We start from the raw sequence: 25,798 nt of genomic DNA, 5'->3' as shown, positions 1-25,798 counted from the left end.
AGATAATACAATTATAGCGATTAGACAGTATTATTGTAGCGCGGGGGGGGGGGGGGGTAACGGCCCCAGTACCCAGCCTCAGCCGGGTGGGCAATCTAGGCGAGGCCGGAGGCTCTGCACGGTACTAGGCCTTGACACCCCACCCGTGTCAAGCGACGACTTTGTGGTATAAACTCGATATACCCAGCGTTGCCCGGGGGGAAAATACATTTAAAATCTTCTGAAAACTTTCAAACATTACATACCAATAAAAAAACAACTGTGTAATTACTTTTAAACCCGACGCGCCAAGAATCGATTCTTTAAATGTTGACTGTACAAATAGTCATTAAGCTGGGTGAGCGTACTGGCAGTCTATAATGTAGACTGTAGCCTGGTTATTAAGCTGGGTGGGTGTACTGGCAGTCTATAATGTAGACTGTAGCCTGGTTATTAAGTAAAGTGAGTCAATTTGTAACACGTAGGCTTTCGCGACCATTATTCATAAACAACGTTATTGGGTTTAGATCGCCTTATTTATTAATGTGTTGTAACCCTCCACCACCCGACACGGCCAATCAGTAAAAAAGTGTCACGTTGATAAAAGACTAATAGTTCACTGCTTTAGCCCACCGGTGTGTTGAAGCGTGAAACCACAACAATTACCATTTCAGAGTACGACGTTTCGCTGATGCTGGATGCAATTACCAGCAAAAAGTCGTACTCAAAAATTGTCTGTCCGTCTGTGTACGCTCGCTTGCGAGGGATTTGCCGGGAGGCACGTCCCGTGCCCCGCGATGGGAATAGGCATGTCAGTTTTTTTATCCGTCACCTTTAAAGTGGTTTAATGATCGATTTAGTGTTATTCAACTTTATTTATTTATTTCATCTGTGTATATATGTAAGGTTATTAAGAAATATATTTTTCACCCGGGCAACGCCGGGTACTTCTGCTAGTATTTATTTAAAGTTGCGCATTTTGATGTGATGTCACATTTCTCACCCCCCCCATCACACAGCGTCACAAATGTCTGACCCCCCCCCCCTAGATGCGTGACGTCATTTATGGACGACCCCTATGGGAAGGAGGGGAATTGCTTGTATTGTGGATTATACCTTGGTTAAGAATACAACCCGGATGCATTCCGTTAGTGCCTGAAACTACGAACCTAAACACCTGGTGACCTGAAGTTTAATTCCCGGCCACGTGTGTCAATGGTGGTGGCGTGGTCACGTGTGTCAATGGTGGTGGCGTGGTCACGTGTGTCAATGGTGGTGGCGTGACCACGTGTGTCAATGGTGGTGGCGTGGTCACGTGTGTCAATGGTGGTGGCGTGACCACGTGTGTCAATGGTGGTGGCGTGACCACGTGTGTCAATGGTGGTGGCGTGGTCACGTGTGTCAATGGTGGTGGCGTGGTCACAAGTGTCAATGGTGGTGGCGTGTCCACGTGTGTCAATGGTGGTGGCGTGGTCACGTGTCAATGGTGGTGGCGTGGTCACGTGTGTCAATGGTGGTGGCGTGGCCACGTGTGTCAATGGTGGTGACGTGGTCACGTGTGTCAATGGTGGTGGCGTGGCCACGTGTGTCAATGGTGGTGGCGTGGTCACGTGTCAATGGTGGTGGCGTGGTCACGTGTGTCAATGGTGGTGGCGTGGTCACGTGTTGTCAATGGTGGTGGCGTGGTCACGTGTGTCAATGGTGGTGGCGTGGTCACGTGTGTCAATGGTGGTGCGTGGTCACGTGTGTCAATGGTGGTGGCGTGGTCACGTGTTGTCAATGGTGGTGGCGTGGTCACGTGTGTCAATGGTGGTGGCGTGGTCACAAGTGTCAATGGTGGTGGCGTGTCCACGTGTGTCAATGGTGGTGGCGTGGTCACGTGTCAATGGTGGTGGCGTGGTCACGTGTGTCAATGGTGGTGGCGTGGCCACGTGTGTCAATGGTGGTGACGTGGTCACGTGTGTCAATGGTGGTGGCGTGGTCACGTGTGTCAATGGTGGTGCGTGGTCACGTGTGTCAATGGTGGTGGCGTGGTCACGTGTTGTCAATGGTGGTGGCGTGACCACGTGTGTCAATGGTGGTGGCGTGGCAAGTTAACGAGTCCTACTGGGGGCAACCCGCGCCGACTCGCGTGGGTGGGTGAAGTGTGGCCCCAAACAAGCCCCTAGCACCTGCGCCACGTGGGGGAGCCTTCATCCAGCAGTGGATTTAACAAAGAGGCTGCAGGAGCTCCATGTTGGCGTGAAGGAAAGTAAACAGAGCAGTGCAGCCGAAGTGACGGGAGAATCCGTGTAGAAGCCTTGACATCGGTTATCTTGAGATGGCACGCATTTGCTACCCCGTTACACAGACAACACAGGCTCAGAGACTTCCCAGACATATGTATGTTGAACTTCTTTCGCACCGTACGTAGCCAACCGTGCTAATCGACGGTGTTTATTGATACTGATCCCCCCCTCACCCCAAACGTGCACGCGTGATAGCCGTGGGAAACCCGCTGAGATGCTCAGATATCAGAACCATTTAAAACATACAAACATAACCGGTTATGCAAAGCAGGCGACATTCTTATCACACAGCGTGGCTCGACGTGTTTCTATTACGGATTCTTGGGCCCCCCCCCACCCCGATAAAAAAGTCATTCGAGAGACAGCAACAAACAGCACTATTTAGTTTAACACGTAGGCTTTCGCGACCAATATCATCCATAATAGAGGTTTTTGGGTTAGATCGCGTAAATATATAAATGTGTCGTTAAAACCCGCCACCACCCGACACAGTCACGTAAACAGAACGTGGCCAATTCGTCACTAGTACAGCACAACAGTAATTACAACAGTTGTAATTATAACAGTTGTAATTACTGGCGAAACGTCGTACTCAGATTGTAAATGTTGTGGCTTGGCTCTCCAACACACCGGTTAGTGCTGTACTAGTATACTACACTATACACTACACTATACACTACTATATACACCACTATACACTACACTATACACTAGTGCTGTACTAGTATACTACACTATACACTAGTGCTGTACTAGTCACTAGTACAGCACTAGTGTATAGTGTAGTATACTTGTACGTTCTGTTTACGTGACAACCCTTACTAGTCCGTTTCGTACATTCCAACGATATCCTGGAAGGACTATAGTCAGCTAAAATGTTGGTAGGGTATTCATTAATATATTTGAGCCTATTCTGAAAGGACAGTGTAGTCTCGAATAGATCTGCGTGGGACATTGTGCGATTGAACTTATCTCGTGAGTCGAGGGTCGGACTCGATGAGCCGGCGACATCCGCTCGACCTTGGCCAAAGCTTGAATTTGGTGTTCAAACATCGGCAGGAATTAAAGCCCAGGGTGGTCCACATGTATTGTGACGCCCAATTAATTGACCCATAACATTGCTTTCCTTCGCATATTCATTTCTGTTTCAAATAAACCTTACTTTAAAAACATTATTAGGTTTTAGAGAATGAAATGTATTTCTGTTTCAAATAAGCCTTACTTTTAAAAAAATGTTAGTTTTTAGAGAATGAAATGGGTGGGGTGGTCACAAGACATGTGGATCATCCTGTTCTTATGCAATTTGTACCTACTGTAATTAATATATTTTTAGTGACTTGCTTAGCTTTCCTATACTTTGCACTCCTATCGGATGTTGTACTCTTTGTTGATGTAACTCTGACCCGCAGCCAACTGAACATGTTATTTTAAAAAGAGCTTTAGAGCTCATCGGATTCTCCCACTCTCAATCAACATTCTGCGTGCGCGAGTGGAGCGCCCTCTGCGGGCCCCCACTGGCGCTGCGGGCGACCGTAAACTCTGGAGTAGAAGCACCCTTCGGGGAAGGACGAGGCGCTGCAAACCCGCGTCCCGTTGCCACGAAGACGTCACACACTTAATCATACAAGACGTGACACACTTGATCATACAAGACGTGACACACTTAATCATACAAGACGTGACACACTTGATCATACAAGACGTGACACACTTGATCATACAAGACGTGACACACTTAATCATACAAGACGTGACACACTTGATCATACAAGACGTGACACACTTGATCATACAAGACGTGACACACTTAATCATACAAGACGTGACACACTTAATCATACAAGACGTGACACACTTGATCATACAAGACGTACACACTTGATCATACAAGACGTGACACACTTGATCATACAAGACGTGACACACTTGATCATACAAGACGCACACACTTGATCATACAAGACGTGACACACTTGATCATACAAGACGTGACACACTTGATCATACAAGACGTGACACACTTGATCATACAAGACGTGACACACTTTATCATATACAAGACGTGACACATTTCATACAAGACGCACACACACGTGCACACACCTCGTGTCACACGCAGCCCTTCGACCCCCAACGTTTTGCGTGACACATGGGGTGGGGGGGGTGTGAAGAGAGTGCGCGTTGTAGTCGCGAGAATACGGCCCCAGCACGCGCGTGTTGTGGCTGCGAGATTGGCGGCACGTGATGGGGGAGAGGAGGAGGAGGGGGTGGTGATGGTGGTGATGAGGAGGAGGGGGTGGTGATGGTGGTGGTGAGGAGGAAGCGCAGAGTCCACGCGATTCATCCGCCCGCCCAGTCGCCACAAGCCGCCGGCTGCTGCCACCACCGCGAGTCGCACAGCTCGAGGCGTGGGGGTCGTCAGCTGTTGAACCAACGGAGCCGCCGCCACCACCATCATCACCACCACCACCATCATCATCACCACCACCACCGTCGTCGTCTCCGTGGTCTCCAAGACGGCATCGTCTGAGCACCGCGGCCGCGATCTCCTGCAGAGAGCAGCATCGACACCTCGTCTCGGCCCTGTAGTTTAGTAGATTGTAGTTTAGTAGACTGTAGTTTAGTAGATTGTAGTTTAGTACACTGTAGTTTAGTAGATTGTAGTTGAGTAGATTGTAGTTGAGTAGATTGTAGTTGAGTCGAGTGTAGTTGAGTCGAGTGTAGTTGCGGGCTCGCTGTCCTCTGGGATTATTGGGAGACGTCGCCACCGGACCGAGGCACAAGAAGACGGACCCAGCCCTGTGGAGCCCCCCCCAACGCCTCCATCCACCCACGGGGTTTAATTCTCAAGTCAAACAAAACAACAACAACAGCAGCAGCTGCTGCTGCGTCCATTCATTGTGAAGCCGGACAAGAGGAGGAGGCTCGATCGGCGCTGTGGAATTTCCAGGGTCGTGGGTTAAAGGGTCGGAGGTTGCCCAGCGGGAGCCACCAGGGGGGGGGGGTCCAGGGGGGTCGAGAGAGTCCGGCAGAGGGGACCCGGGCAGAGTGACGCGGTCAGGCAGTCGGACGGGGTCCAGGGAAGGGGTAGTCGGGAAGAGTTGGGTAGTGGGGAGATCAGCGAGATCTTGGGGTTGTTTGATAGGGGATCTTGGGGTTGTTTGAGAGGGGTCTCTGGTAGAGAAGGCCACCATCGCCGCCACCACCATGGGCGCGTTGTTCCGCAGCGAGAGGATGAGCCTCATGAACATCTTCCTGCCCAGCGCGTCCGCCTTCGCGTGCGTGAGCGAGCTCGGAGAGCGCGGCCTCTGCGAGTTCAGAGATGTGAGTACACACACACACAGGCACACACACACACACAGGTACACACACACACACAGGTACACACACACACAGGTACACACACACATACACACACACAGGTACACACACAGACACAGGTACACACACCGGTACACACACAGGTACACACATACACACACACACATACACACACACAGGTACACACACATACACACAGGTACACACACACAGGTACACACACACAAGTACACACACACACAGGTACACACACACACACAGGTACACACACACACAGGTACACAAACACGAGTACACACACACACAACAACACAGGTACACACACACACACAGGTACACACACACACACAGGTACACACAAACAAAGAACAAAGATCCCCCATATAGCCTTAACAGACTGTAGGGGCAAGTGCTGTTAGCGAGCACCTATGAAGGCCGGAACGGTACACGAGGGGGTGGGTGACCAGCACCACGCCCGACCGCCTTTGTCTCCCTAGTGGCAATGTTTACACACTGCACCAGGTACTCATTTGAGGCTGAGTCGACCTAGGGGAGGCCCGGGACCTGTTCAGATAATCGTCACTGGTGTTTGCCGTGAGCAGGAATCGAACTCGGGCCACTGGGTTCGTAGCGCAGCGCGCTAACCGCCACATTATCGCTCCCCTACAGGTACACACACACAGGTACACACACACACAGGTACACACACAGGTACACACACACATATACACACACAGGTACACACACACAGGCACACACACACAGGTACACACAGGTACACACACACAGGTACACACACAACAACACACACAACAACACACAACAACACACACACGGGTACACACACACGGGTACACACACACGGGTACACACACACGGGTACACACACACACGGGTACACACAACAACACACACACAGGTACACACACGGGTAGACACACAAAACAAAGAAAACAAAGATCCCCCGTATAGCCTTAACAGACTGTAGGGGCAAGGGCTGTTAGCGAGCACCTACGAAGGCCGGCACGGCACACGAGGGGGTGGGTAGTCAACAGCACGCCCGGCCGCCTTTGTCTCCCCAGTGGCGATGTTGACTACACGTCGCACCGGGTACTCATTTGAGACTGAGTCAACCTAGGGGAGGCCCAGGACCGGTTCAGATAATCGTTGCCGGTGTTGGCCGTGAGCGGGAATCGAACCCGGCTCGCTTGGCTCGTAACGCAGCGTATCGCTAACCACTACACCCACCGCTCCCCACACACACGCCACGAAGTGTGGCGCTTGTGCCAGGCTAGGTGCACCTTGAGGCTATCATGTGCAGTGTGGAAGGCTCGTTGGCAAGAGGGGGTGACGAGACAGAGCCGAGTGTTGTGGGTTCGGCAAAGGCTGTTGGGACAAGAGCTGTTTGCGTGTGTCTAGCACCACACCCGGCCGCCTTTGTCTCCCCAGTGACGATGTTTACTACACACAGACCCAGGTACTCATTTGAGGCTGAGTCGACATAAGGGAGGCCAGGGCCGGTTCAGATAATCGTCGCCGGTGTTGGCCGTGGGCGGTAATCGTACTCGGATCGCTACACTGTCGCTCCCCACACACACACACGCGTGTAGACAGTGTAGACCCGCGTGTGGACAGTGTAGACACGCGTATACAGTACGAGTGCACACTAGACACTTGTACACACACACGCGGAGACATACGCGAATGTAATGTACAGTACTCTCACACGTTCCTGTGTACACGTGCTCACACAGACAACGCGTACACAAGTGCTCACATACACAACACGTACACACTAGGGCTGAACGATTAATCCATTTCAAATCGAAATCGCAATTTGAAACAATGCGATTAGCAAATCGCAAAGGCTGCGATGTTTTGCGATTTGAAAAGTCCTATTACTTTCCTATTGGAATTGTTTTATTTATTTATTATAACTTTCTTTAACTGAATTGTTCTGTTTGATTGTTTTATTTAAATACATTTTAAAAAATACATGTTGGAAGCAATTCATATATTTTAAGTTATCATCCTTGCATTATAATATATAGAGCAGTTAATATTGTGATGGTATCACGTGGTAATGCTCCATCACATGTTTTAAATCTATTATGCATTGAATATTGAACTGAAGCTTGACTTTAAAAAATGTAATCGCAGATCAAATCGCCATATATTTGTCAGAAAACAAATCGCAATTCGATTTCCCCCCCAAAACGTTCAGCCCTTGTGCACACGTGCTCACGCAGGCAACACGTGTTCTTACAAAGTGCACAAAGAAGACGGAGACAACCCATCCCCGCCCACATGTAGCCCAGGGCTGTTGAGGGAAGTGCTTTGAGTTAGCTGCGTTAGCATCTGCAAGGCCACACCAAACAAACAAAAAATACCCGTTTCGTCACACAGGTGGTTGTGGAAAGTGCTGTTGGCAAGCGCCTATTAAGGCCTGAACTATGCTCGAGGGGGTGATGGTCAGAACCACGCCAGGTCACCTTTGTATCATCCAATGCTGATGCTTATTAATTTAAGGTCGAGTCGACCTAGGGGAAGCCCAGGAATCGTTTTGATATCATTTTCCATTGATGTTTATCCCTGGTCGGGAATTGAACTCGGGTAGGAAGGGTTCGTAGCGCCACTGCCTCGCGTGTGTACCCAAGCATGGGTGGGGGCGGATAAAATGTGAATGCCTTCACCAACCCCACTGACCGGCATGGCGAAGTATGGTCAAACTACCTCCATGACCGGCATGGTGAAGTATGGTCAAACTACCCCCATGGCCGGCAAGGCATGAGTAGGGCTCATGTAACATTAACAAAGAAGCTTCAATTAATCATAATTGGACGCATTGCATGACAATGCCTTTATTGTAATCTTGGCATGTGGCAGTAATAGGAGTGCATTTTATCGTGGGAAGCCTTACTAAGTCTCAAGACTCCTTTGAAGAGGAGTCCTACTACATTCTGATGTTTGGCCAATTCCAGTAATGAGAGTTTGTCTTCTGTGTTGAAGAAAACGGAGAACATCCACCACTCATAGATAGGGGGAGGTGACACTCAAAGCTCCGCACAGATGGATTCAAGAATCCGTTGCTGTGCTTCCATCCCCTGGCCACACCTCTCAGCCAGTCACAACTCGATGACGGCAGTACCTGCTATTCCCAAGCAGCCTCCAACCACACGGAGCACTGACCAGGCCCAACACTGGCAATTTTAAATATTAAATGTCCCCCCCCCAAGGGATGGCACTGAAAGTTCAGTCCCAGGGATCAGCCAGCGAAATCACCCCCCCCCCCCCCATCATTTCACACCATGCTGCAATGCTGTTTGTGTTTGACGCATGTACAGAGTCGTTTGTTGTCCTTCCCCCGCACCTCCGATTAGTGCGGTTGGCTACGTATGGTGCGAAAGAAGTTCAACATACATAGATATACGTACACACACATTCCTCCACTTGGCATCGCACTTCATCAGGAAGCACTGTCTGGAACGCTTTCCACATTCACATGATCGATGATTCACGCTCTGACTCCCCCACCCCTCCCCCCTGATTAGCCAAGGGGGGCAAATGTTTCAAAATGTTTCTTGATGTTTGTCAAAGTGGAACCCGTGTCCGCTCATGAACACTTCTCTCCTTGTTTCTGGAAACTTAAGAGACCCACACACCGATCTTTATTTACCCATCACTGCCAGAATATCAACATTTCCCGTTAACTCGTGTGTGGCCGGCCTAACCCAAAACAAATATGAATCAAGGAGACTCGGGTGTTGTTCTGATCAGTGCACTGATGACCTGGGTGGGCTGACCCAGCACGATTGCACTACTTTGAACCCAGAGATAGTGACGCCGCCCTGTCGAATTTGTCACGAGCCCTCGATGTGCACAGCCTCGTGTGTCGCCATCGCCGCTGGTTGAAATGCGGGTCCGCAACGGCATTACTTAACTCGCGTAATGGCCAACCTGCGATGTTGCACAGTTTGTAAAGTTAACGTGCCTCAAAGAGTTTTGCGTGAATCGGCAGCCAATCAAGATAATTATGTTGAACTTCTGTCGTACCGTATATAGCCAACAAAGGCACAAGAGTGGACACCGGCAAGGGCTGTGATTCACGCGACGTTGAAGCAATCGTCACAAACTACACGACCGTAACGTGAAGTTCCCCTCTCGTACTTTTAACGTAACGCAAGGCAACGTCCAGCGTCGGCCATCCTGAGTGTTGAGGCTGGAAGCCCACCCAAGGTGCGATCAGTGCCAGTCCGAATATACGAATCCAGGAAATAGAAACTAAAACTAAACTCTTTTTATTTTACCAGACAAGTCCCACTGAGCTATGTAGCTCTTTTTCATAAGCGACCTGGCCACAAATGATAGCGCAACGAAGTGGCTTATGTGTGTAAATTAATATCAGCCAAATACTCTTAAACGCATGTTTCTAAATATGGAGGGAAAAACCAGAGGACCCGGAGAAAAATCCACGTGACCATAGGGAGAACATGCAAGCTCCAAATATACAGGTGTCAGGGTCCGGATCAAAGCCACGACCTCCTCCATACCTGGCGAGGGAGATAACATCTTGCCACCGGGGTGCCCATTTACGAAGTTCTAAGGAGTGGAGCCGGTCCAGAAGGTGTGGACTGGTTCAGCAAAATGTGCACTGCCCCTGGCACTTTGTAGAATGACTCGGCTTATCGTTGCAACATGTTGGGTGGGGGGGGCGCGGGTTGAGTTCAGGATCTGCAAATGGCGGAACGCGTTTCGCCAGCCACACGGCCGTTGTACGTAGCGGTTGAATGATCAGTGGTGGGCGAACCTCCCGCGGAGCTGCTGCAGGACTCCAGTGAAGCTGAAAGCTTCTGCAATTCGTGGGAAAACGCAACATCACGCACGCCGGATGGGCATGGCGGGAAGGGCACGCGCTCTCGCACATGTGGCATTCGTGTCTTCAGTGTGCGTACAAATGGCACGGACAGTATACACCGCGTTCACGTGGGGGCAGAGTGGCAGAGCAGCGGTTAACGCATTTGTTCACCGCTGAACCCTGCCACCTAAGTTTGAATTCCGGCAATGGCTAATGCCAATCCCGCACCGACCGGCATGGTAAAATATGGCCAAACAACTCCCATTACCGACACGGTATGGAGAGAGGCCCTCATCCAGCAACGGTCCATGATTGATGACAGCGCTATGAACCCAGCAACCTGAGTTCAATTCCCATCCACGACTATCACCAGTAGAGAGTGATCTCTTGAGTCGGTCCAGTAAATTATTATTAACATCTTCAAGATTTCACGTTTGTCTTATTCTTGACACCGCAACTTTTATTTCCATTGTTTAAACCCCCTTGCCCACCTTAACTTCCCACTGACCCCCTGACCTTACCTCTGGTGACCTCAGCCTCTCCCTGCTGACATCTCCCTCCCCTCCCCCAACCTCCTCCCGCCATTGTCTCGTGAACGCGAGCAGATGAACGCCGGTGTGAACGTGTTCCAGCGGCGCTTTGTGGGCGAGATCCGTCGCTACGAGGACATGGAGCACACCCTGGGTAAGGCGCTGGTTGCTGGGGCAGCATCGTCAGTAACCACCCATGGTCTATTCACTGCTGGTTGTAGCGGCTTTGCACCTTCTGCCACTGACTCCCGTGCCCCCGGCAAAAAAAAATATTGTGCCCCAACACAAGCTGCGTTTGTATTTTTGTCTATTTCCCCACCCCCCAAACGGCCTACGGAAGCGTTCATCACAGAACTCCTTCCGAGATATCCTTGCTATTAATATTCCACGGCTTACATCGGTTGCGAATGACATCTGCATCTGGGCCTGGACAACCCCCTCTCCTTCGCCAATCCGCACTGACCAACATGGCGAAGTATGTTCAAACAACCCATGTGACCGACAAGGCGTGGGGGAGGTCTTCATCCAGTAGTGGACGGCGCAGGCCTGCACACCTGTGTGTGTTTGTGTGAGAGTGATGGAGAGGTAGTGTCATGGTTAGCACGTTGCGCTATAAATATGGTGACCTGAGTTCGATTCCTCTCATGCCCAACACCAGTGACTATTATCTTAACCGGTCCTGGGCCCTCCCCTATGTCAACTCGGCCTCAAAATGAGTACCTGGTGCAGTGTTTACACACCCCGCCCCCTCGTGTGCCATGCTGGCCTTCATTGGTGCTCGCTAACAGCCGTTGCCCCAATAGTCTGTTATGGCTACACGGGGGATTTTTTTTGTGGTGGAGAGTTTGGCGGGAATATGATTTGTGGAACTGATGGAGAGTTTCCACAGCGACCATGTGCCGGGCCGTCTGAGTGAAAACAGGAAACGCAAAAGAGTGTTTTTTTTTATCACAGCTGCCTCGGTGCCACCGCAGATCGCTGCCCGTAGACCCAAGCGAGTGAACCCACATGCCCGGTCACATGCTGAACAATCCGCTAGGCCCTCAACGTTATCAATCGTTGACCGTCGGGTGAGTGTGGCCTGTGTCTCCGACGTAAGGGCCGAGGGAGCAGAGGAGAGCATCTGCTCGTTCAGGGTTTTCCTCTCCACAGCCAATTTCACTTCCTTTATTTTCACGACGACAGTTGTGTAGCGTCTAAATGTGACCACTGTACAGACAGAGCTTTTGTAGGGGAGTGAGGGAGAGGGGAGAGGTGGGAGAGTGCGTGGAGGGGAGGAGAGTGGGATGAGAGGGAGAGGTAGGAGAGTGCGTCGAGGGGAGGAGAGTGAGATAGGAGGGGAGAGGTAAGCAGGGCTGAGTCTGCCTCCCTTCTGTACTGTGAAAGATTCACGGCTAATAAAACATTTTACAGGTTTGGAATCAATATAAATAATTATCTAACATGTTCGTGTTTTTGTCTGACATCTGCTTGAGATGTTTGTCCAGTTCCTATTTTTTTTTAGAGCTGTGTGAGCGGAGGATCTGCTTACCAGTGACGACCCCACGGCTTACCAGAGACGTTAAGCGTCCTTGCTGGAAGCGTTAGCGAGTCAGCCTCAGTTGGTGGGTTGAGTGACAGATTATTTATTTACATCCGTGGTGGAGGCAGCGGCCACGAGTCGTGCATCTTGCTGCCGTGATGCCGCCGTCTCCTTCCCGTCGATTCCGGGAGGGTCAGGGGGTCGGTAGCGGAAGAAGAGGCATTTCAAGAGCCGCAACGCACGCGGATGCGTACACTGCACGCGTGACGTTTTAAGCAGCCCGTAAAGAGGGGCGCACGCGGCTCCGGAGCTGCAGGTTTCCGACCCCTTGCAAAGGTGGGGGGGTGGGTACGGGAGATTGATTGACGTTCGAGGTCGCACTTTACCCCCTCGGGGCGTTGAGAAGATCGGTGTGAGCGGGCGGCGGGGGGGGGCATTTTAAGGACGTTGAGAAACATAACTGAGCGGACACGAGTCGTTTACTGTTGGATGACTGGCGATTAAACAGACCCTTGGAAGGTCAAACACATTTTGTGTACGGGAATCGTTGTGTAAAAAAGAAGCTGTAAAAGATGAATGTGGAACTGAATAGATCCGCTTTTTCACATCCTAGTTATTGAACCGATCGTGACGCTTCCTCGTGCGTTATTTGTTTATTTGAACGACGTGCAAGGGGGCCTCGTCGTCATGCACGTGCCGACTTGCCCCCTTCAACAAAACGTCTCAACCGAGAGTCTTGCGGTTAAGGGGGTGGGCAGCAGCGACACCCACGCACACACGCGCACACGCACACGCATGTACACACGCACACACACGTACACACGCACAACAACAACAACCGCCATTCGACCCTAAGTGGCGGTGACATCACCACAACGCTTGTGCCAGGCCATGTGCACCTTGAGGCCATGTGAAGTGTCGAACGCCCACTGGCAGGAGGTCATGGGGCAGACCCAGGTGCCACGGGTCGACTGACTGAGATGACCGAGATGACTGGCTGATGCACCACCTGTGCCTCCTACTGTCCTACTATGCCAACTTGCTGTGCTTTAACCACCCGGCGCTCCGCTCGTTGTTGTGAGCGTCGCTCCTCCGCCCTCCGTTGTTGTTGGAGGGAGACTGCCTCCAACTGCCCAGTAGCGTCCTTCACGAGCCTCCTCCACAGAGGCCGATCTTGACACCGCTGGTACCAGTCATTGGCAAGTCCACTCAGCTCCACGTCCTCCTGTACCACATCACTCCATCTCTTCTCTACCCCGTGCCGCGCCCGTTTAGCCCCCTCGATCCAGCCGAAACAAAGCTCTTTAGGCATGCGGTGGCTGGGCATGCGGGCTACATGACCCAGCCAACGCAGCCTTGCCTGCCGGAGGAGCTCACCGATGGGACTTTGCCCAGATCTTTCGTGGATTTGTGAGCTCCTCACACAATCTAGCCTGGTTAAACCCAGGATGGATCGTAGGCAGGCCAGCCTAAATATTTCTAACCGGCACGTTTCGCAAGCGTAGAGAAGGGAGGGAATGACTGTGGCCGAGAAGACCTGAAGCTTCGTGCGGAGCGACAGACCAGGTAGCTTCCACATAGCCGTTACGCAACCGATGAAAAGATATTGCCGCTCGACTGATTCGGAGTGAGACCTCTGCTGTTAAACTGGAGCCGGTCATAAGCACACTGCCCAGGTATGGGAAACTCTCCACTCTCTCCACAACTACCCCATCACCGATTGGGAGTTGCGTGGGTGGAGTGTCCGATGGTACAAAATACCCAGGCAGGTGCTTAGTTTTGGTGGGGCTGATGGCAAGGCCCCACCTCTTAGTGGCACGCTCCAGTCTCAGCAGCAGCCTCTCAAACTCCTTCTCTGAATGAGCAGCTATTACCAAATCATCGGCATACATAACGTGGTTGACCAATAGGGAGCCATCCCTTGATCGCACCCGGGCATCGATCAGCCTCCCATTATATCTGTACCAAATGGAAATTCCCCTGGTACAGCTATTGAAGGCTTCACGAACTACGTGGTCAAAATAGATGTTAAATAATGTGGGAGCCAGAGGACATCCCTGTCGCACCCCAAGGTGTACAGGAAAGGCTCTGACTCCCGGCCACGTAATTTTACCTGGGCCCGCTCACCATTATGAAGGTCTTTATTGATCGTGAGCACGAAGAACAACCCAGAGCCCAGGCCTACTGATGGTATCATAGGCCTTGACCAGGTCAATAAAGCAGAGATGTAGGTCTCTTTGGAATTCCCTACACCTCTGCTGTAGCAGACGGACAGAAAATATGGCATCTGTGCAGGACTGCCCTTTCCTGAAATTGCATTGTGGCTCCACAAGCCTCTCCTCAGCGTGCCTAGCAAGGCGATGTTGTATAATCTTTGCCAGGACCTTTCCCGGCACACTGAGGAGTGAGATGCCCCTGTAGTTGTTACAGTCTGTGCGGTCCCCCTTCTTAAAGAGGGGGATCACCAGGGCATCCTTCCAGTCCTGCGGAACCCGTCCAGTGGTCCAGACTGTTGTTATGATGTCATATAGGGCAGTCTGTGCACAAACGCCACCCTCCCTCAGCATTTCGCTTGGGAGATCATCTCTGCCCGGTGCCTTTCCTGGTCTCAGACTCCGGATCGCCTTCAGTACTTCCTCAACAGATGGCACCTCAGCCAGCCACTCACAGGGGGTGACTTCTTCCAATATTTGAGGCACAGCAGTTTAGCAGGGTCATCCCCACTTTGTCCCATGATGTTTTCCAGGCTGAGGGATTTCCCCACCCCCAGGACCTCACACAAATGCTCAGCAAATCTGCAAACCTGTTCCTGGGGGTCGGAGATTGGATCACCGTTTTTTCCCCTAATGATGGTAATCGGTGTGGCGCTGCAGGTCACACACACGTACACACATACACGCGCCGCACACACAAGTCGCCTGCCTGTCGTGACTCGCAAGCCGCGGCACCGAGAGGAGTCACGCCGGTGATGGGGTGGGGAGAGGTGGGGAGAGAGGGGGCTAGGTTAGGGGGGAGGGAGGTGGGGGGAGCTGGGGGAGGGGTAGGGTGGAGGTGGATGGGGGAGGCTGGAGAGGAGACGTACTGGTTTCTCTGCATCCGTGTGCTTGGAGCAACCCAACCTCATTTGCCACGCTGTGCCCTACACGTGTGCCTTCACGCTTCATTTATTGACATTTTTACCATCGTCTGACCATACTTCACCTCACGATGGTCAGTGCGAGTTGGGGAAGGCGGGGGAACCCAGGACCGCTTCGGGTATCACTTTGCTACTGACGTTAGCCGTGAGCAGGTTATCAAATTCAGGTCATGCTGTTCGGAGCGCAGTGCGCTGGTTGCCACTGATTGTGTAAACAGAGACCTCCTGTGTACTGAGCATACACACACAGAGATGCCCTCTGTAGCCCTTAATGGCGTGCTGTTAGCGAGCATCTATTAAGGGCGCCATGGTGGGGGAGGGGTGTGGCTGCCCTTTGTCTCTGCGATGGCGATGTTTAACCACCGCCACCGAGTGGTCGTTTCCAGAGCTCTGGGGCTGCCTCGGAGATCACTCGCCACCGCTGGCAGCCGTGGCCGGACATCGGGCTCATGCTTGTGTGTAAGAGCGTGATTAACGCTGCGTGTTAACCCGTGTGTGTTCAACGCTGCGTGTTAGCCCACAGCGAAAAGCGTGGGCTAACAACTCGGCTTAAGGGCTTGGGTTTATCGGCCTGCACACAAGGGGGGGGGGTGTAATGGGATCGCATGACCCCCCCCTTCCAGCCACTAGAGGCTGCAACATTAACCGCACTGTTGACAACCAAATGGAATCCAAGCATTGGACGTTAAGCTTCTTTCGCACCGTACGTAGGCAACCGCGCTCATCGGAAGTGCGGGGGGAAAGGACAACAAACTAAACGGTGTCGTTGAGTCGCGACTGTTCGTCGTCACTGGGGGGGGGGGGGGTGAACCGAGCCGCTTGACCCCCCACACGCCGCGTCCCGGTGCTGGCACACGGGTGTGGGAGCCGGGGGGGGGGTGGTGGGGGGGTGGTGGGGGGTGGTGGGGGGCGGTGGGGGACGTGGATCAAGCCGAGCACCGATTAGTGGCGAAACTTCGGCGGCGCCCCCCGAGTTTGATTCTCGGACCACGGTCAACTTCGGTGGCGAGCTGCATCTGAAACGGCGGGGGCCCCTCGTCACCAACCCGGCCTGGGGAAGTACGGTCAAACAAACAACGCCCCACGACCAAACACTGCTGAGGCATTCATTCAGCGGTCTATTGACAAATGGTTGATTGTCATTAATTATTACTCTATATGATATTTATTAAATTACACACACTCACACACGGGATTAAGCGTGTCCTTAAACTTGGAATCCACTTTGCCTGACAAGTGCCTCATTCATTTCTCAAACTGTTACCGATTTCAGAACCCATCCCATGGCCTCAGGGAGTGGGGGGGGGCGATTGGTGGCAGATAACCGCGATAATCGTTTGGCGATGGAGCAAATGAGCTGTGTGACTCTGTTGCTCTCCAGATTTTTGGCAGCCCCCCCACCCCGCCACCCCCTGGCCACGGTATCTCTGGTGGGCGTGTGTGCCCGTCGTCACCAAGCTGCCAAGGGGAGAAATGAAAACTACCGAGTGTGGGAATCCGTCGCACGCGGCCGGATCGGGTCCCGAAATGACCCACGGGGCACGGGCAGGAGCACTCCGTGTGCCCCGCGTGGCTACACGTCGTCACACCACCTTCCCCCCGTCGCCTTCCCTCTGTCGCCGTCCCACCACGTCGCCGTCCCACCCCGTCACCGCCCCACCCCGTCGCCGCGTGACGTGAGCGTTGTGAAGCACAGCGTGCGGCGCCCGTCTCTAGAGCGGGAAGTCAGCACGCTAGAGCGACAGTGAGCTGGACGTCGAGCCGGCCAGGAGGATCGGAACGCTGAGCCGGTTCCGCAAAAATCCTGGGGTCCAAATCCGGGTTTCAGCGACCCTGTGCTGAACTGCAATAAACGATGGCGGTTTTGTTTGTGGCTCACGTGATAGTCTCCGGCTGTGTGTACAGCGCTAAACCCCCGGACCGTCTACGTGACCTAACACGGCCGTTAGGAGTCCCTCCCGGCACCACGGTGATCTCTCACGGGGGGTTAACGCCTCGCAATGCTCCTGCTGACCCATGTGGGGCGTTTATATGAACTCGTCTGGTACGCAGGAGGTCGTGGCTTCGATCCCGACCCTGACGCCTGCTGTATATTTGGAGTTTGCGTGTCTCTCTCCCCATGGTCGCGTTGATGTTTCTCCGGGTCCTCCGGTTTTCCCCTCCATATTTAGAATCAACATATGTTTATAGTGTTTGGCTGCCACATGATAAGCCACTTCGTCCAGCTTGCATTTGTGGCCAGGTGGTGAGTCCCGGTTCTCAATTGAGCCGAGTCTCTAATGGCAGCACAAGGATTACACTCCCGTCTCATTCATACTGGATCACCTCTCCAACAGTTATCACACCCTCCCTCTCCCCTTTACAGACAGACGCACAGACAGATGGACGGACGGACAATGGGAATCTTTTCACGCTTATAACATTCCTCCACGCATGTTGAGTACTTAGTCTACCAGACTGTTCACTCACCACACAACACTATCACACACTCATTCACCCACTTACTAACCGCACTGCAGGTCACAACACTATCACCCACCCACTAACCGCACATCAGGTCACAGAACACTCTCACCCACCCACTCACCGCACTGCAGGTCAAACAAAACTCACCCACTCACCGCACAGCAGGTCAAACAAAACTCACCCACCCACTCACCGCACTGCAGGTCAAACAAAACTCACCCACCCACTCACCGCACTGCAGGTCACACAACACTCTCACCCACCCACTCACCGCACTGCAGGTCACAACAACACTCTCACCCACTCACCACACTGCAGGTCACAACAACACACTCACCCACTCACCACACTGCAGATCACAACAAACACTCACCCACTCACCGCACTGCAGGTCACAACAACACACTCACCCACCCACCACACTGCAGGTCACAACAACACTCTCACCCACTCACCGCACTGCAGGTCACACAACACTCTCACCCACCCACTCACTGCACTGCAGGTCACAACAACACTCTCACCCACTCACCACACTGCAGGTCACACAACACTCACCCACCCACTCACCGCACTGCAGGTCACAACAACACACTTACTCACTCACCACACTGCAGATCACAACAACACTCTCACCCACCCACTCACCGCACTGCAGGTCACAACAACACACTCACCCACCCACTCACCGCAATGCAGGTCACACAACACTCTCACCCACCCACTCACCGCACTGCAGGTCACAACACTCTCACTCACCCACTCACCACACTGCAGGTCACAACACTCTCACTCACCCACTCACCGCACTGCAGGTCACACAACACTCTCACCCACCCACTCACCGCACTGCAGGTCACAACAACACTCTCACCCACTCACCACACTGCAGGTCACAACAACACTCACCCACCCACTAACCGCACTGCAGGTCACAACAACACACTCACTCATCCACTCACCACACTGCAGGTCACAACAACACTCACCCACCCACTAACCGCACTGCAGGTCACAACAACACACTCACTCACCCACTCACCACACTGCAGGTCACAACAACACTCTCACCCACTCACCACATTGCAGGTCACAACAACACTCACCCACCCACTCACCGCACTGCAGGTCAAACAACACTCACCCACCCACTCACCGCACTGCAGGTCACAACAACACACCCACCCACTCACCGCACTGCAGGTCACACAACACTCACCCACCCACTCACCGCACTGCAGGTCACAACAACACTCACTCACTCACTACACTGCAGGTCACACAACACTCACCCACCCACTCACCGCATGCCACCACACTTCTCTCCCTGCTTCCTCCCTCCCACTGCTCCGCTCTGGAACTCCCATCATCACCGTCCGCGCGACGCGCGAGTGACTCCTCCTCCTTCGTCCCGCGTGCGCCACGCAGGGCTCCTGGAGAAGGAGGTGGTGAAGGCGAAGCTGGCAGGGGATACGCGCGAAGGCAACCCGATGGCGCCTTCGCCGCGTGACGCGCTGCACATACAGGTACGGTGCACACGGTGCAACTGCACGTGCACGCGGTGCGATCACACATGCACGCGGTGCGATCACACACACGTGTGCAGTGCGATGACACGCACACACGTGTGCAGTGCAATCACCTAGGCGCTCGACCCGGCGCTCGCTGGGCTCGCCGGCTACTTCGCCAGCGGCACTGGGGCCGGTGATAATTTTGATATCTGAATCGCCGACGGGAATTTCATCATCGACAAGGCGTGTTGATGACGACGACCGCTGCCCACCGGGAGTTTCCGCCGGGACGGTCGTCGACGAGTCCAAGACGAACTCGTGACGTCGTCAGAGACCGCGGTACACCGAGGAACACCGGCAATGTTACGACGTATGAACACCCAGAGATCGACTGAGTTCACCGATTGGCTGAACTGATAATATTGGGCGGAGGGGGGCGTGGGATTGCACACCCCTCACACCAACATATCCTAGCCTACAGTGTCTGACTGACTAGGTGTGTGACTGCTTGAGTGACTAGACGAAGAGAACGGCTACGTCAAATCCACAGACTCGACGCAAACTGCCAGTCCCGTCGCCATAGTCGCCGTAGTCTGGACTGGAACTCTGGGTAAAGTAAACCTCGCGGAACCGCATTAGTGGCGCGAAGGGCGGCATGAGCACCGCCGCGCCCAATGCCCATCGCCGCTCCCCACCCCCCCCTCCTGTAACCTTGCGCAGACCCAGACGGAGCAGCTGGAGCGCGAGCTGCTGGAGGTGAGCCGCAACCGCGAGACGCTGCAGAAGAACCTGACGGAGCTGCTGGAGTACGCGGCGCTGCTGCGCGCCGTCCAGAGGCTCTGCCGGGACGACGGCGTGAGTTCCCCCCCCGCCGCGAGTTCCCCCCCCCCGCCGCGAGTTCCCCCCCCGCCGCGAGTTCCCCCCCCCGCCGCGAGTTCCCCCCCCCGCCGCGAGTTCCCCCCCCGCCCCGAGTTCCCCCGCCGCGAGTTCCCCCGCTGCTCCCCCGACGGCAGTGGCGGACGCGTTTTTAAGTCCGGCTTGGGTCGCTGTGAGCCCCAACTTTCTGGTTGGGACCACTTTAACCGTTTCCCGTTGTTGTTCAGGGTGTGGGGGGGGTCCCTGTTTGCCGCTGAATCTCAGAACGCGCAAGCGGTCACGTTAATTTTATTCACAAAGGCGAAGTAGCGCCGTTGTTTTTAAAGACATTGCACTCCCTGCAGAGAACTGTAGTGAGACGACCACCGCACTCTACGATAGCTGGCACTAAACTCTGTCACACGCCCTCCCGCATGGCCTTGTGGGAGCGTCGGGACCAATAAAGTTACTTTAGTTTTTTCTTTCGTTCCCATTCCGTCATCGGAACAGAATTGAAAGAAAAACTAATGAATGTATACGTGCGTCGTCGGAACGGGAAAGGGTTAATAAACTCTCCCCTGTGCCGTCGGGCCAAGCGTCAGGATGTTATAACGTCTGTACTCGTCCCCACAGATGTCTCGATTAAACAATGTAAAGTTAAAAACAAACTGTGAATGTTTCCTTGGGTCCAATTTGTAAATGGAACGGAGTTTGGTTTTTGCGGAAAGTTCCACCGCTGGAAACCTGTTGGAAACCTTCCGCAAACAGAAAATGTCGCAACTCTTGTTCTCGTGTGCATCGTGGAACGGAGAACGCACTCACAGCATGTGTGCCAACCCTCCTGACTCTCTACTCCCCTCCACGCACTCTCCCACCTCTCCCCTCCCAACTCACTCTACTCCCCTCCACGCACTCTCCCACCTCTCCCCTCCCAACTCACTCTACTCCCCTCCACGCACTCTCCGCTCCGATATCGTGGATTGTAAAGCATTCCAACGAAGCTATGGATTTTAAATAATCGGATTTTGACTCTAAGGACAATTACGGACTTATTTTGCGGATGTTCAGATATTCTGCTTAATTATCGAAGCAGCAGCGTCGCCTGGCATCGCCACTTTTGGCGGGAAAACCGTGGACTTGACCTCACTTTTTTTTTCAAATCTAAAGCATTTTTTATTTTTTTCTGGATGATTCCAAATCTCAAATCTGGGTCAAATGTGATATTTTCAGATTTTTTTCAGATGTCTAAAATCGAGAAATTGTAAAAACGCGCCCCTAACGCGCGCCTCTCCCGTCCGTAAGCGCGTGGTGGTCGTTTTCTGCGCAGGCTCCTCCTTCGCCCGTCCTCTTCAACGGTCGCGCCACGGACGCCGCGGGGAGTCAGCCCAACGAGATGAGGATGAGGTGAGGGCCCGGGCCCCCGCGCCCCCCGCCGTGCTCCCGGCAACCGGTCCACGCCTCCCGGCAACCGGTCCACGCCTCCCGGCGCGGGGAAACGCGCCGCCGCGCCACCGACGATCCGGGCAACGCACGGCTGGTGACGGTGCCTAATAGCAGAACCGGTCCTGGGTCGACTTGGCCTCAAACGAGTACCTGGTGCGGTGTGTAGTAAACATCGCCAACGGGGAGACAAAGGCAGCCCGGCGTGGTGTTGACCACCCAACCCCTCGTGTGCCATGCCGGCCTTCGTAGGTGCTACTCGCCGACAGCACTTGCTCCTACAGTTTGTTTAGGCTATACGGGGCATCTTTGTCTTTTGTATGTATGTCTGTCTGTGTGTGTGTCTTTGCGTGGCTAAAGCACAGCAAGTTGGTACAGTAGGGGGCACATGTGGTGCATCAGCCAGTCATCTCGGTCGTCTCAGTCAGTCGACCCGTGGCACCTGGGTCTGCCCCGTGACCTCCTGCCAGCGGGCGTTTGACACTTCAAGTGGCCTCAAGGTGCACATGGCCTGGCACAAGCGTCGTGGTGACGTCACCACCACTTAGTGGCGAATGGCGGTTGTTGTGTCTTTGTTTATCTGTATGTCTGTATGTGTCTGTGTGTGCCTTTGTGTGTGTTTATGTGTACGTGTCTGTGTGTGTGTTTATGTGTCTGTGTGTGTGTGTGTTTATGTGTGTGTGTGTTTATGTTTCTGTGTGTGTGTGTGTGTTTATGTGTCTGTGTGTTTATGTGTACGTGTCTGTGTGTGTTTGTTTGTGTACGTGTATGTGTGTGTGTGTGTGTTTATGTGTACGTGTGTGTGTGTGTTTATATGTACGTGTCTGTATGTTTATGTGTACATGTCTGTGTCTGTGTGTGTGTGTGCTGCAGCACGGTGTTTGGCACCATCGACCCGCAGAAGGTGCCCGCGTTTGAGCTCATGCTGTTCCGCGTGTGCCGAGGCTTCACCTTCATGCGCTCCATGGAGCTCCCGGAGCCGCTCGCCGTGCCCTTCCTCGTGCGTCTCCTCCCCCTGCCCACACTCGCACCACCCCTCCCGCTCCCCTCCTCCTCACTCCCTCAAGTGGACATGAATAGCGTAGCGCAATGTCTACGTTGTGAATCCAGCCGCTGCTGCGGACTTCAGAGCACAGTGATCGTGAATTCCATAGACACGCAGAGACCCATGGATTCACACAGAGACTCATAGACTCACGCAGAGACCCGTAGACTGACACATAGACTCATAGACTCACACATAGACCCATAGACTCACACAGAGGAGACCCATAGACTCACAGAAGAGACCCAGTGAGCATGAGTTCACGATGTGTTCCGCTAATTGTTGCTGTGCAACTTAGTCGCATTTGGGAGATTATTTTATTTTACATTTGTGAAGAAGGTGATTGCACCTTTGACTCCACCTGTCACTGCACCTACGATGTGTGGTAGCCGACTCCTTGTGAGGGCTTCCCACTCCTACTGATCCTCGTGGTGGTGGTGATGGTGATTGCGGTGGAGGTGGTGTAGTGATGATTATCACAGTACTGGTTAATGGTCATGGTGGTGGTTACTGATGGTATCGGTGGTTGCGGTGGTGATGGTCACAGTGCTAGTATTGGCTATGGTGGTATCAGTGACGTCATCGGTGAATGTGGCGGTACTGGTCAATGCGGTGGTGGCGGTGGCGATGACGATTGTGGTTTTGTGTGGCGGGTTGCCGTCACGGCCCGCAGGACGAGCCGGTTCGTCTCTCCGTCTTCTCCATCTCCTTCTGGGGGGAGCGCATCGGTGACAAGGTGCGCAAGATCAGCAGCTGGTGAGTGGCCGCCCTCGGCGCCGCGCCCCCCGCACCTCCATGCGAGTTCACCACCCGGCCTCCGCCCTCCACGATCGCCACGACAACGATTGTGACGACCTTGACGACGACGCTCTGCGTGACCTCCACGCTCTCTCTGCCCCCTCCCCCCCCCCCCCCCCCGCTGCAGCTTTCACTGCCGCCTGCTCCACTGCCCCGACTCCCAGCGGGAGCAGCAGGAGCTGCTGGGCAGCCTGGACATCCGCATCGCCGACCTGCAGAGCGTGAGCTACTCACCGCCGCCTACCCCCGTCGCCTACCTCCGCCTACCCACACACTGCCACTTACCCACACCACCACCCACACACAGTCACCTACCCACACACCACCACCAAACCTCACACCGTCACCTAACCACACACCACCACCCACCTCACACAGTCACCTAACCACACACCACCACCTACCTCACACCGTCACCTAACCACACACCACCACCTACCTCACACCGCCACCTACCCTCACCACCACCTACCACACACCACCACCTACCCACACACCACCACCTACCCACACACCCCTGACTTGGCGTGTTTTTTCCGTCTTTTGGCGTTACCCCGATCCCCCCCTCTCCCACCGCCGCCGCCCTGTGTAGGTCCTTTCCCAGACGGAGGCCTACAGGAAGCAGGTGCTGCAAAAGGCGGCTAGCGTCTGCTCAGTGTGGCTCGTGCAGGTGAGCGTGCCGCCCCCCCGGCTGTCTCCGCCCTCGACGATTCGACATCAATCCCTGCCGCCTTTCCCCAATCTCTCATTACGAGCGGCACGGACGCGTGGGCCCCTTTAGCTGCGTCGTCGTCGTCTTGTCTAGGGGACCCTTGTTGCCGGTATAAAGATGAATAAAAAAATGTTTAAATGCTTTAACAGGTGTGTTCAAACACCAAATAGAGGCGTTATTACAAGGCGTCCAGTCTGCGTTAACCGCACAGACAAATATGCTTTGATAATGAACTCCAATGTGGAAGCAACACTGCTTAACCCGAGCTGTTAATGCGTTGGCGTTTGCATTGCCCTTGTGCTGTCTGCCTTTTTGCGTCCTTTGCTCGACAGCACCGTGGAGGCAAAGCCATGAATGAAGGAGGCTGTCTGTGGTGCAGGCCAATCTGTCCCAAGGACAATTTGCTGTTGTTGTCTACTTCAACCAATGTTTTGCCTCGGTTTTTTATTGCCACTTAGATCGGCGCCTGTGGCTGCTACGGTCATGAGCCGCACTACTGCCCCCCACGCCCCCGTCCCTCTTCCCCGCATTCCCCAGCTCAGCGGAGGGGGGGGGGGTGCGCCAAACACCCGAAGTGAAACTCGCGATCGATCGGCACCGCCACGAGAGACAGCTCGGGGAACGCAGCGCTCGCACCGCCGTCGCCACCGCTTGTAATTGCCACTCCCCGCCCTACCCCCACAAGGTGCGCAAGGCCAAGGCTGTCTACCACGTGCTCAACCAGTGCCACTACGATGCACGCAACTACCTGGTGGGTGAGGCGTGGTGCCCAACCGAGGACAAGCCGAGGGTGGAGGAGGCGCTGCTGCAAGCCTCCGTACGTCGTCGCACACGCGCATGTGTGTGTACGTGTGTGTGCGCGTGTGTGTGTATGTGTGTACGTGTGTGTACGTGCGGAGCGGTAGTGTAACGGTTAGCGCCCTGCACTACGATCCTGGCGACGCGAGTTTAATACCTGCCCACGACCAACACCAGTGACAATTATCTGAACCGGTCATGGGCCTCCCCTAGGTCGACTTTGCCTGAAATGAGTACCTGGTGCAGTGTATAAAAACATTGCCACTAGGGAAACAAAGGCGGTTGGGCGTGGTGTTGGCCACCCACCCCCTCATATGCCGTGCCAGCCTTAAGAGGTGCTCGCTAACAGCACTTGCCTCAAAAGTCAGTTAGGGCTAAACGGGGGGATCTTTGTATGCACACGAAGTGGCCGTGTGTGTGTGTGTACACCCGCACACACGGCCACTCGTGACTCGCATATGCGTACATACACGTGTGTCCATGTGTGCGCATACACGTGGGCACCCGTACAAGACAAAGATTTCCTGTATAGCCTTTAACAG

General features: G+C 53.7%; 1 protein-coding gene across 2 annotated transcripts in view; it reads left to right on the top strand.

Moving 5' to 3' along the window:
• The first annotated feature begins 4,507 nt into the window (after positions 1-4,507).
• Positions 4,508-25,798, top strand: part of LOC144945195 (V-type proton ATPase 116 kDa subunit a 3-like) — a 34,459-nt gene continuing 13,168 nt past the window's right edge. For both annotated transcript variants that reach the window (XM_078873490.1, XM_078873489.1), the window contains exons 1-10: positions 4,508-5,591; positions 11,049-11,127; positions 19,526-19,623; positions 20,329-20,463; positions 21,791-21,867; positions 22,777-22,903; positions 23,622-23,704; positions 23,874-23,967; positions 24,339-24,416; positions 25,144-25,275. In XM_078873490.1, coding sequence (XP_078729616.1) covers positions 5,475-5,591; positions 11,049-11,127; positions 19,526-19,623; positions 20,329-20,463; positions 21,791-21,867; positions 22,777-22,903; positions 23,622-23,704; positions 23,874-23,967; positions 24,339-24,416; positions 25,144-25,275 — 1,020 coding nt within the window. In that variant the 5' untranslated portion in view covers positions 4,508-5,474. The remainder of the gene's footprint in view (positions 5,592-11,048; positions 11,128-19,525; positions 19,624-20,328; positions 20,464-21,790; positions 21,868-22,776; positions 22,904-23,621; positions 23,705-23,873; positions 23,968-24,338; positions 24,417-25,143; positions 25,276-25,798) is intronic.

This window comes from Lampetra fluviatilis, chromosome 37 (assembly GCF_964198595.1).
Source record: "Lampetra fluviatilis chromosome 37, kcLamFluv1.1, whole genome shotgun sequence".
Taxonomy (NCBI): domain Eukaryota; kingdom Metazoa; phylum Chordata; class Hyperoartia; order Petromyzontiformes; family Petromyzontidae; genus Lampetra; species Lampetra fluviatilis.
Note: the sequence above shows the minus strand (reverse complement) of the source record. Positions and strands in the feature narration are given on the sequence as shown.